Source organism: Natator depressus, chromosome 5 (assembly GCF_965152275.1).
Source record: "Natator depressus isolate rNatDep1 chromosome 5, rNatDep2.hap1, whole genome shotgun sequence".
NCBI lineage: Eukaryota > Metazoa > Chordata > Testudines > Cheloniidae > Natator > Natator depressus.
This window is the reverse complement of record NC_134238.1, coordinates 2,564,290-2,577,423: the sequence shown is the minus strand read 5'-3', so window position 1 is coordinate 2,577,423 and position 13,134 is coordinate 2,564,290. Positions and strand designations below refer to the sequence as shown.

Below are 13,134 nucleotides of genomic sequence, written 5' to 3'. Positions count from 1 at the left end.
GCCCTGGGAGCCAGGCCTGGTCTGAAATGCAGGGCTGGTGCTCCCCGCTCCCCGACTGGTTTAAAAGCTCCCCTGGAGGGGGAAGGGGAAGCAGCCCTTGTAGGGGTGCCTGATGGTGGCTCCACACAAGGGGTTGGACCCATGACGGCTCCAGGCCCACAAGGCGCTGAGTATGTCTTGGGGGGGCGCCGGTCAGTGGCTCCATGAGAGTGTAACACTGACTAGGCTGGACTGAGGTTGTGGGGGAGATGCCAGTGGGATGGGATGGGGGAGATCAGCCTGGATTCCCTGCCCCCAGCTGGGTAGCCCTGGCTGGTCCTCTGGCCCCAGTCTGTATTGGCTGGGGTGATTCTTCTGAGGGGTGAGTGGGCTTCTGTTCTCCCAGCATCTCCCCAGTGAGGGGCAGGGGGTTGGAGCGAGCGGGTTTAGGGGTGGTTCTCTGCCTGGACTGGGGCTCATTGGCTGTGCTTGTGAGCACCTTGCCCTGGGCTGCAATTTGGTCACTTGCTGTAACCAGTCAATACTGAAGTGTCAGGGAATGTGGCCAGAGCCCTGCTGATCTGGGGGCACACAGAGTCCCCGCCATTTGTTGAGCCAACAAGACCTTTAGCTGCCTGGGCCATTGTCTGTAGCTCAGACTGGCTGATGGCACCCATTAGCACCTCTCAGGATAACAATAGCGGGCCCATCCTCCCAGCAGAGTACTGCTTCTCTCCCCAGGGTGGGGGAATGCCCTGTGCACACCCTACCCTGGCTGGGAGAGGCTGGTATGGGGGGAAAGGGGGCTGTGAGGTGAGTTTGGGGGACCCAGAAAGGTGAGAATGGGGGTGCACACAGAATCCTGGGTCTGGGGGGGACTGATAATAGGGGTGCAGACAGCTGCTGGCATGAGCCTGGTATGGGAGGGAGGGAAATGGGGGGCACACTGACCCCCTGTCGGGGGAGTAGTGGGGAGTCCCTGAAATAATAGGGGGCTGGGAGGGGGGCTCCTGGGAGGAACGGGGTGATGCATGGCACCCCGGCGTACACCGCGAGCCCTGCGGCATGTGACCCCCTGGTACCTCTCTGATGGCCTTAGCCCCAGCACCTGCAGGTCTCCGAGCAGCCAGCCCCTGTGTGTCGCTGGCCCAGCTCATGCGTCGCTGCCCTGCCCCGGTGTAATCCAGGCCTTGCCCAGAGAGGCTGAGCCCATCCTTGGCTTACAGGGTCTCTCCGCTGGCGGCTCGCCCCCCGAGCTCCCTGGGTGCAGACAGCCCCTGACTCTCCCTCGCTTCCCCTGCGCCAGCAGTCGCTGCACCGTGGCCCCATGAGCCAGGCTTGGCTCCAGATCCTGGTGCTCGGCCCAGAGGCCTCTGGGAAATCCACCATGACCAGACACCTGCTCCGCAAAGGGGGTGACAGCTGGAAGAGTCTGGAGAAACCCCAGAGAGAGGTAACCGGGGCTAGGGGCTGTCTGCAGGGCAGACGGGTGCCCTTCAGCCCTGTCCCCCACCACTCGCTACCAGAGCCTGGGCTGGACGGCATGGGGGGGAAGCTCTGCGATGAGACTGTCCACGAGGTCCCTCGGCCAAGCCCCGTTCTACAGGGGACCCACCAACGGCGGGGCTGGGGTTAGGCCCCTCACTGCTGCCTGGACAGGCAAAGTCAGCCTCCGTCTCCACTTCAAAGAGAAGCGTTTCCGCAGGCCCCCCCGGCTGGCAGAGCGGATGGGCTCGGAGTGACCCGGGGGGGCTGGGGTCTCTTCTCGGGGCAGCTGGAGGACACAGTCCTGCCTAGTGAGGATTTCTCAGCCCTCACCTCCAGGGGAACTGGAGCCTGACGAGCTTCTCCGAAGGCCTTGTCTAACACACAATTGCAGCCCTTCCAAGGTAGCAGCTAGTCTCAGCCCGAGAGCCGTGTCAGTGCCACTGGACCAGCAGCTCCCCAGTCACCCAGGGAGGTTTCCAGGGACACCGGGCTTCGCTTTCCAGTGTAACAAAACTGAACCACCGGTGCTGGAGCACCGTGCCCAGCCCCCGGCCGGCAAAGCCGCGAATAGCCACAGGAGCCCAGTGTTTCCCCTCAGCACTTCCACGGTGCTCTGCAGCCCCAGCCCATCTCCTCCGGGGCAGATCAGTAGTTCTGGGTGCCACAGACCTGGCTGAGCCCCTGGGGGCGTGACTCTGCAGTCCACACTTGAGAATCGAGCCCTAATATGTCTCAAATCGCATGCCCCGAAGCAGGGCCCACCCCTGGGAATTCAGCCCCAAGACTAGTGTTTAAGCACCTCTCGGCTTGCTGCATCAGTTATGAATGTAAAACAATTGCTTGAGTCCTGGCACCTCTTTTGTTACAAAGTAAGCGCTGCCCAAGGCCTTTCCCAAGGGCAGCAGCTGGTGGCAGAAGCAGGATTAGAACCACCGACTCCCAGGCCCATGTGCGTTCCTCAGCCAGGCTGCCCCGGCGTGAGCTCGCTGTCCCATAGCTAAGAGAACCTCACGATTGTGCCAGGTGTGTCAGACAAAGGGCTGCTGCCCTGGTCTCTGGGACACTCGCAAGGCCCCCGTTCCCATAGACTCCTGGGTGGCATGTCTGCTGCATGCGGGGGGGGGATGCTGGGCAGGGGGACGGAGGGAGGCTGAGGCTTGCCTCAGCTGGTTGCTCTGTGGGTACCTTGCCTAAAGATAGGTGGCTGTTGCTGGCTTGTACGAGAACTGTAACCGGCGTCCCTCCCCATGCAGACCGGGAAGAGCCCCCCCACGCATGCCCGGGTGCTGGACAGGCCGAGCACAGAGCAGCAGCAGGGCGCAGCCCACAGTCACCTCCTGCAGCATGTCAAGACCCCAAAGTACGAGGTTGTCATTGTCGATTCTTTGGAGCCCGGGGGGCTGCCCAGTAACCGGTTCCCAGGCAGTGCTCAGGTAAGTGCCAGGCTGGGGGGTGCATTACCAGAATGGCTGGGGCCCTGGTTGGTGGGGAGCTTGCTGAAAAACCCAGGATCCGCTGGCTAGATGCTGACGCTGGGTAGAAACTCACCCTGGGCTGCGGGGGCGAGGAGTGTGGTTCTCCATCACTTGGAGGCTGAGTCAAGGCTGGGTCTCCGGCAGGAGGCTGGACGGGAAGATTTAACCATCTCTTCTGGCCTCAAAAGCTCTGGATCTTGCTCTAAAGATTTCCTTCCACTAACCTGCTTTAACCCATGTCCATGTGCTGGTTATCGGCACGTTGGGCAGGGCCGTGCCATGGCCACCCGGGTACCTTGGATAGCTGAACGGGCAGGCTCAGCTGTGGTGCCCTTTGTCTGGCCAGCCTCTCTTGGCTCGTGTTAATTCTGCTGCTGCCCTTTATTTCTCCCCCGGGGGGGGGTCACAGGGCACATGGCCCTAGCAGTAACTAAATATTCAGGGCTGATGTGCAGGGTGCATCGTCAGGCCATGGCTGTCTGCCCTTGGCTTCTCTGCTGCCTGCTCCTGTCTCATTCCTCCCTTTCCTCTTCTCTGGGGGAAGAGGAGGTTTGCCCCCCCCCGTCACTGTGCCCCTAACCCCCTGCCCCCCATCCCACCCCAAAGAGGGTATCTGCATCCTGCCCTGCACTGGAATCTCTACGCCTGCCCTGTGGCCACACCCAGCGCTGGATAGAGCACCCGGACCCAGTGGGCGTGAGCCACGCACCCAGCACGAGATCGGGTGCCAGGCCCCGATGGGCGTGGACTGCTCTGTGCCCTGGATGGCAGCGGTTACGTAGCCGGGGCATGGCCCCAGCGCTCGTGCCTGTGGTTCCCTGGCTTTGTGTGCATCGTGTCTGTCACACCCAGGCATTAACCAGCTCTCGTCTCCCCCAGGCTGGCGCTGCCATGCTGCTGGTGCCCGCGGCCGGGGGACCGCATGAGGCCGGCTGTGCTGTCCCATACCAGCTGGTCCTCCTGGCCTGCAACCTGCCGGCCAAGCAGCTCGTCGTCTGTGTGAACAAGATGGATGCCACGCAGCCTCCCTACAGCCGCCAGCGCTACCAGGAGATCACCCAGGCAGTGAGTGCCTGCCTCTGCCAGCTGGGCAAGAACCCAGCAACTGTGGCTTTTCTCCCCATCTCGGGCTTGCGTGGGGACAACCTGCTGGAACCCAGCTCCAGGGTAAGTCTGGGGCCTAGCCACCCTGGGAAGGGCTGCAGGGCATTGGGCCAGGTGTGCTTCCCCCCCCCCCCCCCAATCCCATGGGAATGGGAGGTATTGGCTGCAGGGGAAGGGGGACGGCTTAGCTAGGCCACTGGTTTGTCCATCCTAGCAGCTGTCTCAGACCGGCACCCGTGATGCCATGTCTCTTTGCCTGCAGGCCAGAGCCGGTGCTTTGGGGAAAGCGGGGGCTGGTACTGTGGTTCCCAGGACAGCTGCACGCAGGGGAGGTGGTGCCTCGGGCTCAGACCCATGGAGGTATTGAAATCAATGGGTGCCAGGCAGCAGGGTACCCCTGGGGAGCAGGGCCATAACACCTGGGCTGTCTCCTGTCCTTCTCCTCCAGCCCTCAGCATTAAACTGGCCCTGCGTCGGCAGCTGTCCCTGCTCTGCTGGCCAGCCCACCGTCCAGGGCCCCGTCTCTGCTGTTCCAAGCCACAGAAGGCCTGTGGCTCTCAGGGGAAAGCGGGTTCCTGAGCCTGGCTCTTGGCTGGCCACCCTTCTCCTTGGTCACCCTCCACAGTGTCTGCTGAGCTCCCTGGGGCAGGGGCTGTCTGTGCTGTACCTGGCACAGCGCGGTCCTGGGCCACTGCTGGGGCTGCCAGACGAGACAGGAAGTCAGTAATGTTGTCCCCTCTCCCTCGCCACGCAGAGGCCATTAAACCACAGGAGAGGCCAGCTGCGTAACGCAGGGCTGTCCCCGGCTCTTGTGTTATGAGAAAAAAAACATCCAATCTTGATTTGAAACTGGTCAGTGATGAAGAATCCAGCACGACCCTTGGTTCCAATGGTTAACGACCCTCACTGTCAAAAATGTACACCTTGTTCCAGTCCAAATTGGTCTAGCTTCCACCTGCAGCCATTAAGCCATTCCAGCCAGGCAGAGGAGACAAGATCACTGACTTGGTGAGGCTCCCCTTGAGCAGGGGATCTGCCCTCCGTTACCTGGACAGTAACTCGGAAATTCTGCCCCTTGCAGATGCCCTGGTTCCAAGGCTGGGCAGGCACTAGGAAGCGGGGCAGTACCATGGCCACCAGCCTGCAGCAGGTCCTGGATCCTATCCTCTCTAGGTGGCCCCAGCGGGACTCCGACTACACATGTGGAGGTGGGTGGTAATTTGCCTCGTTAGGCTGGCCGGGGGAGGAGGGTCTCCAGCACAGTGCTGGAAACCCTGCTTCGGCCACAATGACTGACGCGGCCACCCGTGGGGCTAGAGGTGCCTGACGCAGGGAGCCCCGTGTGCTGCAGACCAGCACCCTGGGTGCCAGAGGCCAGGATACCCCATTGAGTGAGTTTCTGGCATCCTCAGCTGGCTCAGCAAAGGGCCCTCCTGGAGCCCTCTCTGTCCCCAGGAGAGTAGTCAGCTTTGCTCAGGACCTGGCACGGCCCCGCTCAGCCAGCATCCACGCACGACTGGGTTCTTGGTGCTGACCCTGCCTCAGCAGGGCTGCTTTGCTTCCTCCTGGGGCGTAGCCGGAATATAGGGCCTGGGACCTCAAACCCCTGCTTCCCAGGACAGCCTGCAGCGGGTGACGCCTAGAGGGTGCACCCCTGCACTCCTGTTGTCCCCATCCACTGTACCCTGGCACTGGCCACCCCGCAGGGCGAGGCTGCTCGTGCAAACGGGGAGCCCCTCCCTAGTCTACAGCCCCGTCCTTCGCAGATATGGTACTCTAGCAATGCCATCCCATGGGTCAGTGGGGCACCTGCTCCGTTCTGCTCTCTCCATCTCTAGAGAAGGAGGGGGCTGGGGTCAGCTGGGCCAGGAGAATTGGAGGCTAGGAGAGCCTGAGGCTGTCCTGAGAGGAGACAGTCCTACAGGTTAAGGCAGGGATCATCGAGTCTGACCTGTCTATCCCAGGCCAGCTTCTGCACTCTAAGCCCAACCAGAGCTAGACCAAAGTGTTACAGAACCCACCTGGGGCAGGGAGCAGGCAGATCGTCAGCAGCTGCACACCTCACCTGGGGAACTCTCCGCCACAAGGCCCAGTGAGAGTGTCCAGGTGACTCCGTCTGTGTCGGAGCACAGCCAACCGCTAACAGACGGGGCTGGGGAGGAATTGCGCCTTCCTAGGTGGCCGCTGGTTCTGGCCATGGGTGGCGCTGGGGGGCTGGGCCAGCAGCGCTAACACACCTGGCTGTGCCACCTGCTTGTTACTGACCTCTCCCCCTCTCTGCTTCCCGAAACGGCGCGGGCCCAGTGTGGTCGGAGGCGGAGATGAGGAGCCTGCTCTCGGTCTGGAAGGGCATAGCAGGCCGGGTGGCGCACGGCGTGCCGCTGGCCCGGGAGATGTCCCTGGAGCTCATGGGAGCGGGAGTCAGGCGATCGCCCCAGCAGTGCCGCATGAAGGCCAATGCCATGATGAAGCAGTACTTCAACCGCCAGATCGGGGCGGGGCGGGGCCGCTGCCCGTTCTATCCGGAGCTGCATGCCATCCTTGGGAGCCAGGTCACCAAGCTGATGTATGACTTGGAGCACCCCAGCCACTCCCCATGCTGCGAGTGCAGCGCCGGCTCGACGGACCTGGACAGCGCCGGCTCGACGGACCTGGACAGCGCCGGCTCTCTCACGGAAGAGGAGTCTGACGGTGGGGAAGCAGAAGACCAGGAGATGTTTCTAGCAGGTGCTGTACTGTTTGATCTCCATTAAGTGCCCTCGGGCTTGTCTACACGGGGAGCTATTCTGGATTAGCTGCCTGTGTGGACGCTCTTATTCCGAATTGAGTGCTTTATCACAAGTTAGCTTAATCCACTTCCAAAGCCAAACTTGGAATAAAGCACTCAATTCAGGATAAGAGTGCCCACATGAGAAGCTAATCCAGAATAGCTATTCTGCTTTAAATTTGCACCCACCCTTAATCTGTATTAATTTCTCAATGGAGACAAGCCCTTAATGCCAGGACATAAATATGTGGAGGGATGGGTGGACAGATGGCTGGCACTGGGTGGGCTGGTTGGGGCAGGGTGGCTGCCTGGTGTTCTCTTCAGTCGTTTCTGGCCATGTACATCCCAAGCCCAGACAGTCCCACGAGCACTGACTGACACCAGGCTCCCAACATCTTCCCAAGCCAGCCCGAGGCGAAGATCTCAGCAAGTGGGCCCTGCAGCTGGCCGTGCCGGGGCCCCTGTGGAGTAGCAGGGGAAGCCAGGCCCAGCCCTTGCTCTGAGGCAGTTCTTGTGACTGTCTGCTCAGGTGCCCCATCAAATCTCACCTGCGAGACTGGCTGCTCCGAGGGGCAGGACACCCCAGCAAAATCAGCACGGGGAATTGCACCTGGAAACCCCACCTCCAGTCTGGCCCTGGCTTTTAATGGGGCACTGGCCAAAGCAGACAGCTGGGAGGGAGGCCCCTGACTTAACTGGGGCTTCGCCAGGTGGCTGTAGAAGGGCAGGGGGCCTTGTCCCAGCAAGGGACTGGACACAGCAGGCTGAGCTCCTGCTCCTACCTCTGCCTGTGACTGTCGGGCCACTCAGGCCAGTGCCATCCAAAAATGGCCACTGGCTTCAGCTGCCCAGCTCAAGACCCCAGGGATCTGACTTCTCAGGTGTCCAAAAACAGATGCACCTGAGTGCTAGGGCCCCTTCTGCCAGCACTGGCCTGAGTGCCCAGCCAGAGGATCCTGCCCTGCTGCAGAGCCAGGCCTGGCCTCCCTCAGGTGGGGAGATCTCCCTCATATTTCCATAGGGCTTTAAACCCTCCACAGAGCAGAGAGTTACTCAGGTGACTCCCCTCACCCAGGTCCCAAGATGCAATAGCCATGGCAAAGCATGGGCCCCTGCTCTTGTCTCCTGGCGACTGGAGTCTCCTGCGGGCCAGAGATTGGCCCACTGGCCATTGGCAGTAACGGGCAGTTCCCGCTGGCATGGGGCATCAGGCTGCAGCATCCTGACTCCAAGCAAGTGCTAGGAGGTCGCCAGGCACACCAGGCCTCTGTGTATAGAGCTATCCCGGCAGCAGGAAAACCAGCCAGTGTCACGTGGCTCCTGCCCTCCCGTCGCCGGCAGGATGAGCTGGGGCTGGACAAGTCTCCCTAAATCCACCTTTCCCCAGATGTGGGGCATTGTCTCCACAGCCCTGACGCTCTCCGACTACTTCCCACGGCAAGGCCGAGCCCCTTCCATGAAGACGAGCGAGATAGGGCTGTAGGCTGGGGGTAGGGGCTTCCCACCAGTCTAGCTGCCCTCACCATGGGTGAAGCTGTGAACCCTGTGGGACAGGGGCTGTGTTCCCAGGGGGCACCCGGCTTGGTGGGGCCTGCCCCTGCCTGGGACCTGCATGTGTTGTCATAATGCAGCCAGCCTGTGCCCGCGCGGCACTTGCTTTCCAGCGTAGATCGCTAGGTCCTGCTCTGGATCCTCACTCCGGCCTCTGCTTCTCATCCGCAGGCCTGGAGGGTGACCCCGTGAGAATGAGCAGCACCCCAGTGCCCTGCTTAGAGGCGCCCCCCACCCTCCCAGCCTCCCCCGATGGTACCACGTCAGCCGGCCTGAAGAGGAAGGACCCGGAGCACCCCCTCCTGCGGCGGCTGAAGAAGCCGCGAGGGGAAGCCCTTCACGCTGGAATGCAGCCGCTGGCACCACCCCAGGGGAGTGACGGGCCAGGCAGTTACCTTGATCCTGCACTCAACTGGCAAAAGCAGATCCTGGAGACTCCATGTCCGCTCGCTTCCATCCCACCCACGCCACCCTCCCACCACCAGCCAGCCCCACCCCTCCTGCCCCTGTCCCAGCCAGCGTGGCCCCAGCAGGTGCTTTCACTGCATTGCCCACAGGCCCCACCTCCCTGGTGCCCCACTGAACCAGTGTCTCACCCGCAGCTCCCATCCCTGCCCCTGCAGCCCTGGCACACCCCTCCACTGCAGCTCCCGTCCTCCCCCACCCATTGGCCACAGGCCCCTCTGCTGCACCACCAGTCCACCCCCTTGGCCCTGCTCCCAGCCTGGCCAAGGCAGCACTGGCAGGCCCCATCTCCGCAGTTGCGCCCCCAGCCAGAGCAGCGCCAACAAGCCCTGAGTACACATCCTGAGTACACATGGCTGCTCCCAGTCCTGTCCCAGCCACCCGCGCCGCTGCAGCAGCCCCTGGCCTTGCCTCTCCAGTATCCGTCCCCTCCACGGCCCTGCCAGCTGGCCCGGTCTCCCCTGCTGCCCCAGCCCAGGCCTGCCTCCCCCCCAGCCCTTCTTGACAGCCGCCCCTTGCTGCAGGCACTCCGCTGGTCCCTCGCTACCACTGCACTGGCCTGATGCTCAGGGGCTGGCTCGCAGGCTGTAATCCAGCCCTGTTCCAGGGCATTGCCCACCACAGGCAGCCAGGGGCTGTGCTTTGCATCCCTCCAGCCCTGCTCACTGCCAATCTGGCCCCTGGCCCTGCTCAGGACCGCTGGGCTTTAGGTGCAGCAGTGCCCCTGGCCCTGGAGGCTTTTGTGGGGGGAAGGGGCTCTTGGAGCTGGCTCTGTGCCTAGTGTGTGTGTGTTTTGGGGGTGGGGGGGGTACTCCCTCAGCGTGGAGGGGGCTCTGTGGCTACTCTGTGCTGGTGAAACTGGCTTCGGCCTGCAGGTTGGTGGCTTCCCCCGTGCTTTGTGTTGGTAAATGGTAATAAAGTGTTTCCCTGCAGTCCTTGCTCTGGGGTTTTCTGCCCCCGGCCTCTATACCCTGACAGACACCGCAAGGCAAATAGGGGCTTGCTCAGCCCTAGCCACGATAGGGACCATCACCTGGGCCAGGCCTCCAGCACGGCCACCAACCATTGGCACTCGGGGCAGAGAGGAAGGGTTTGGATGCCCTCTTGGCCGCCGAGTGCCAAAAGCTGAGATGGAGGGTAAGTGCTGTGGGGCAGGGGCTGGGTGGTCACTGATGGGGGCTGGATTCCTGAGGGGGGCCTCTAGCTGTTACTGCACGTGGTAATGGCGAGGGTGTCCCTTAGGGCTGGACTCGGAAGTGCTGAGCACCCACCTGTGGAGACCAGCCCCTCTCACAGTCAGGCCTTTCCAATGCAGCACGGTCCAGCTGCCCCCAGCTCTCTGCCACCCTCCTCTGCTGGAACAAAGGGGGTTCAGCCAGCTGAGAGCTGGGGTGCCTCTTGGCTGGGAGTCAGAACTCCTGGGTCCTGTTCTTGGCACTGGGGCAGGGTGCAGGGCATGGCTGTGTCTGTGCACCCAGGGGCTACGTACTAAGGAGAACAACTACAAGCCTCCCTGCAAGGGTCTTGGCGGAGCCCTCCCCATGCCAGGCGCTCTGCTCTGCCACCTTGGCTGCCCCTGGGAGAGCTGAGTGCCTAATGGCAGACACCTAGTGCCAGAGTGGCATCTCACTAAACAGCCTGCTGCACAAAGGGGATGTGCCTCAGTTTCCTCCTCAGTTACACTACGGTTTTGCTGGCCCTACTGCTAGGTTGGTGCCTAATGAGATGAGCAATGAGCTCAGCCCAGTGGCACCTTTCACCACCCCTTGGGCTATTCCCAGGGGCGGAAGGAGTCATTTGGGGGGGGTGAGTGCAAATCCCTCCATGCTTTGCCCGGGGAGAACTGGGTGCTTTAACTTTTTGAACACCAGCTCTTCCTGTGCCCGCCAGGGAGGGCTGGCCTGCCCTGGAGCAGGATCCCAGTCTATCCATCATTTGTTCACAGGCAAGGGGACAGATCCCCAGGGCTCTGTACAGGGACCAGAGCTGTTCACATATTCATCAATGATCTGGAAAAGGGGGTAAACAGCCAACTGGCATAGGCTGCAGATGATACAAAGTTACTCACGATAGTCAAGTCCAAAGCTGACTTTGAGGAGTTACAAAGGGACCTCACAAAACTGGGTGACTGGAAAACACAATGGCAGATGAAATTCAGTGTTGATAAATGCAAAGTAATGTGCATTGGAAAAATCCCAACTCTACATAGAAAATGACAGGGTCTAAATAAGCTGTTACCACTCAAGAAAGGTCTTGGAGTCACTGTGGCTAGTTCTCTGAAAACATCCACTCAATGTGCAGCGACCGTCAGAAAAGCAAACAGAATGTTGGGAACAATTAGGGAAGTGCTAGATAGTAAGACAGAAAATATCATGTTGCCACTAAATTAATTCATGGTACACCCACATCTGGAATACTGGGTAGAGGTCTGGTTGCCCCATCTCAAAAATGATATATAGAAAAATTGGAGTATGGAACAGCTTCTGTATGAAAAGGGATTAATAAGACTGGGACTGTACAGCTTGGAAAAGAGACGACTAAGGGGATATGATAGAGGTCTATGACTAGTATGGAGAAAGTGACTAGGGAAGTGTTAATTACCCCTTCACCTAAGAGAAGAACCGGGGTCACCCAATGAAATTAACAGGCTGCAGGTTTAAAACAAACAAAAGGAAGTATCTCTTCACACAACGCACAGTCAACCTGTGGAACTCCTTGCCAGGGGATGTTGTGAAGGGCAAAAGTATAACTGGGTTAATAAAAGAAATAGATAAGTTCATGGCGGACAGGTCCATCAGTGGCTATTAGCCAAGATGGTCAGGGATGCTCTGACAGCCAGAAGTTGGGAATGAGCAACAGGGGATGGATCACTAGATAATTGCCCTGTTCTGTTCATTTCCTCTGAAGCATCTAGCACGTGCCACGGTCGGCAGACAGGATCCTGGGCTGGATGGACCATTGGTCTGACCCAGTGTGGCCGTTCTTATGCTGGCGGGAGTAACCCACAGTTGCTCTGCAGCCCAGCCTGTTGCCCCTCTGTCTCACACACACGCAGGGGCCCGGGATGCCCTGGGAAGCTCTAGCCAAGCAGTGGGATGGCTCTGGCCAGCTCTTTAAGAACTGAAGGTACTTTCAGGCCAGAGCGGAGCTGCCTGCAGCGGGGCTCCAGGCAGCGAGCAGGGCAGACCTGTGTGTGCCCTGGGAGCAGCCAGGGTTAAGCATGGCGCCTTTCTCCCCTACCGAACTCTGTGAGCGCTCACCTTCCCGTGGTACAGCCACTTGGGACGGGGCGTCCCCCTTCCCCAGGGCTCCCCACGGGGCCGGGATCTCAGCCGCCGGGGGGGGTTGATGATACTTTGCTCTCTGCTCACCCCTGCAGGGGGGAACCTAACTTAGGAGCCGCTCCACACATACAGGTGCCTGTCCCTGCTTCCCTGGGGCTGACAAAATGCAGGCAGCTGCAGTCCTCAGCCCGCTGCCCTCTCCCCAGGGGCAGGTGCTCAGCCCCTCGTGCGCAGCTGGCTCCACTCCCAGCCCCTCCCAGCTCACAGTCATTTGCTCCCCTGCACCGCCCTGGCCAGATTTAATCAGGCCTGCAGCAGGCTGGCCCCTGGAGGGGCTGCTCCCAGCCCAGGGCAGGAAGGGTTTGTTGTGCCCCTGGGGGCCCTGCAGCCCATACTCTGCTTGCTCATCGCCCTGCTCATCCCCTGTGTGGTTCTGCTCTTCCTCCTCGACTGCCAGCTCCTGCTCCTGCTCCGGCTCCGGCTCCGCCCGCTGACTGCCCGTCAGAGGGGGAGACGGCAGCAGAGGCAGCTGGGGGACCAGAGCCCCCCAGCTATGGCAGCATCTGCTCCCAGCAGCCCCATTGCCTGCCATGGCCCAGGCAGCACCCCTTGCTCTGAGGAAGGGCTGGCTGGGTGCTCCCGGAGGCTGCCCTGCTGCAGTGCGGGGGCTGCTCTGCCCTGCAATTCTAGGAGGCCCCCTAGAAACCTGCCCCCCTGCTGCAGCCAGGCCCAGCGGAGGGCTCCCTGCTGGACTGGGGCATCTCAAGGGACCGTCTCTGTCAGGGACCTAGATGCATGCCCCCCGCCAGTGCCTCCCAGCACCCCTGCCACGACCTCGGGCTCCGGGGTAAGTAACCACTGGGGAGCGGTGATTGCACAGCCTGGCTCCAGTCTAGTCTGCAACTCCCCTTCCTGGGGCCACATCCCAGGGAGCTGCCTGGGCCCTGTCTCAGCTCTACCCCAGTGGAGCGCCCAGCTCCCACCCCATCCTTGGGGAAGCTGTTCCCAGCCTCCCACATCT

At 61.1% G+C, this 13,134-nt stretch overlaps 1 protein-coding gene across 1 annotated transcript; it reads left to right on the top strand.

The window, feature by feature from the left end:
- Positions 1-1,211: 1,211 nt before the first annotated feature.
- On the top strand, positions 1,212-9,392 carry LOC141987916 (uncharacterized). Its single transcript, XM_074953753.1, has 6 exons — positions 1,212-1,432; positions 2,721-2,900; positions 3,822-4,109; positions 5,128-5,254; positions 6,351-6,773; positions 8,536-9,392. Exons 1-6 carry the CDS (start codon positions 1,307-1,309, stop codon positions 9,390-9,392), a joined length of 2,001 nt encoding a protein of 666 aa, XP_074809854.1. The 5' UTR covers positions 1,212-1,306.
- Positions 9,393-13,134: the final 3,742 nt, after the last annotated feature.

Bases quoted from the DNA above. Each gene is read 5' to 3' on its own strand.
- LOC141987916 (XM_074953753.1), top strand. From the start codon at position 1,307: ATGAGCCAGGCTTGGCTCCAGATCCTGGTGCTCGGCCCAGAGGCCTCT. The intron at 5,255-6,350 runs GTGGGTGGTAAT...GCGCGGGCCCAG, and splicing joins CTCCGACTACACATGTGGAG to TGTGGTCGGAGGCGGAGATG. The intron at 6,774-8,535 runs GTGCTGTACTGT...TCTCATCCGCAG, and splicing joins CCAGGAGATGTTTCTAGCAG to GCCTGGAGGGTGACCCCGTG.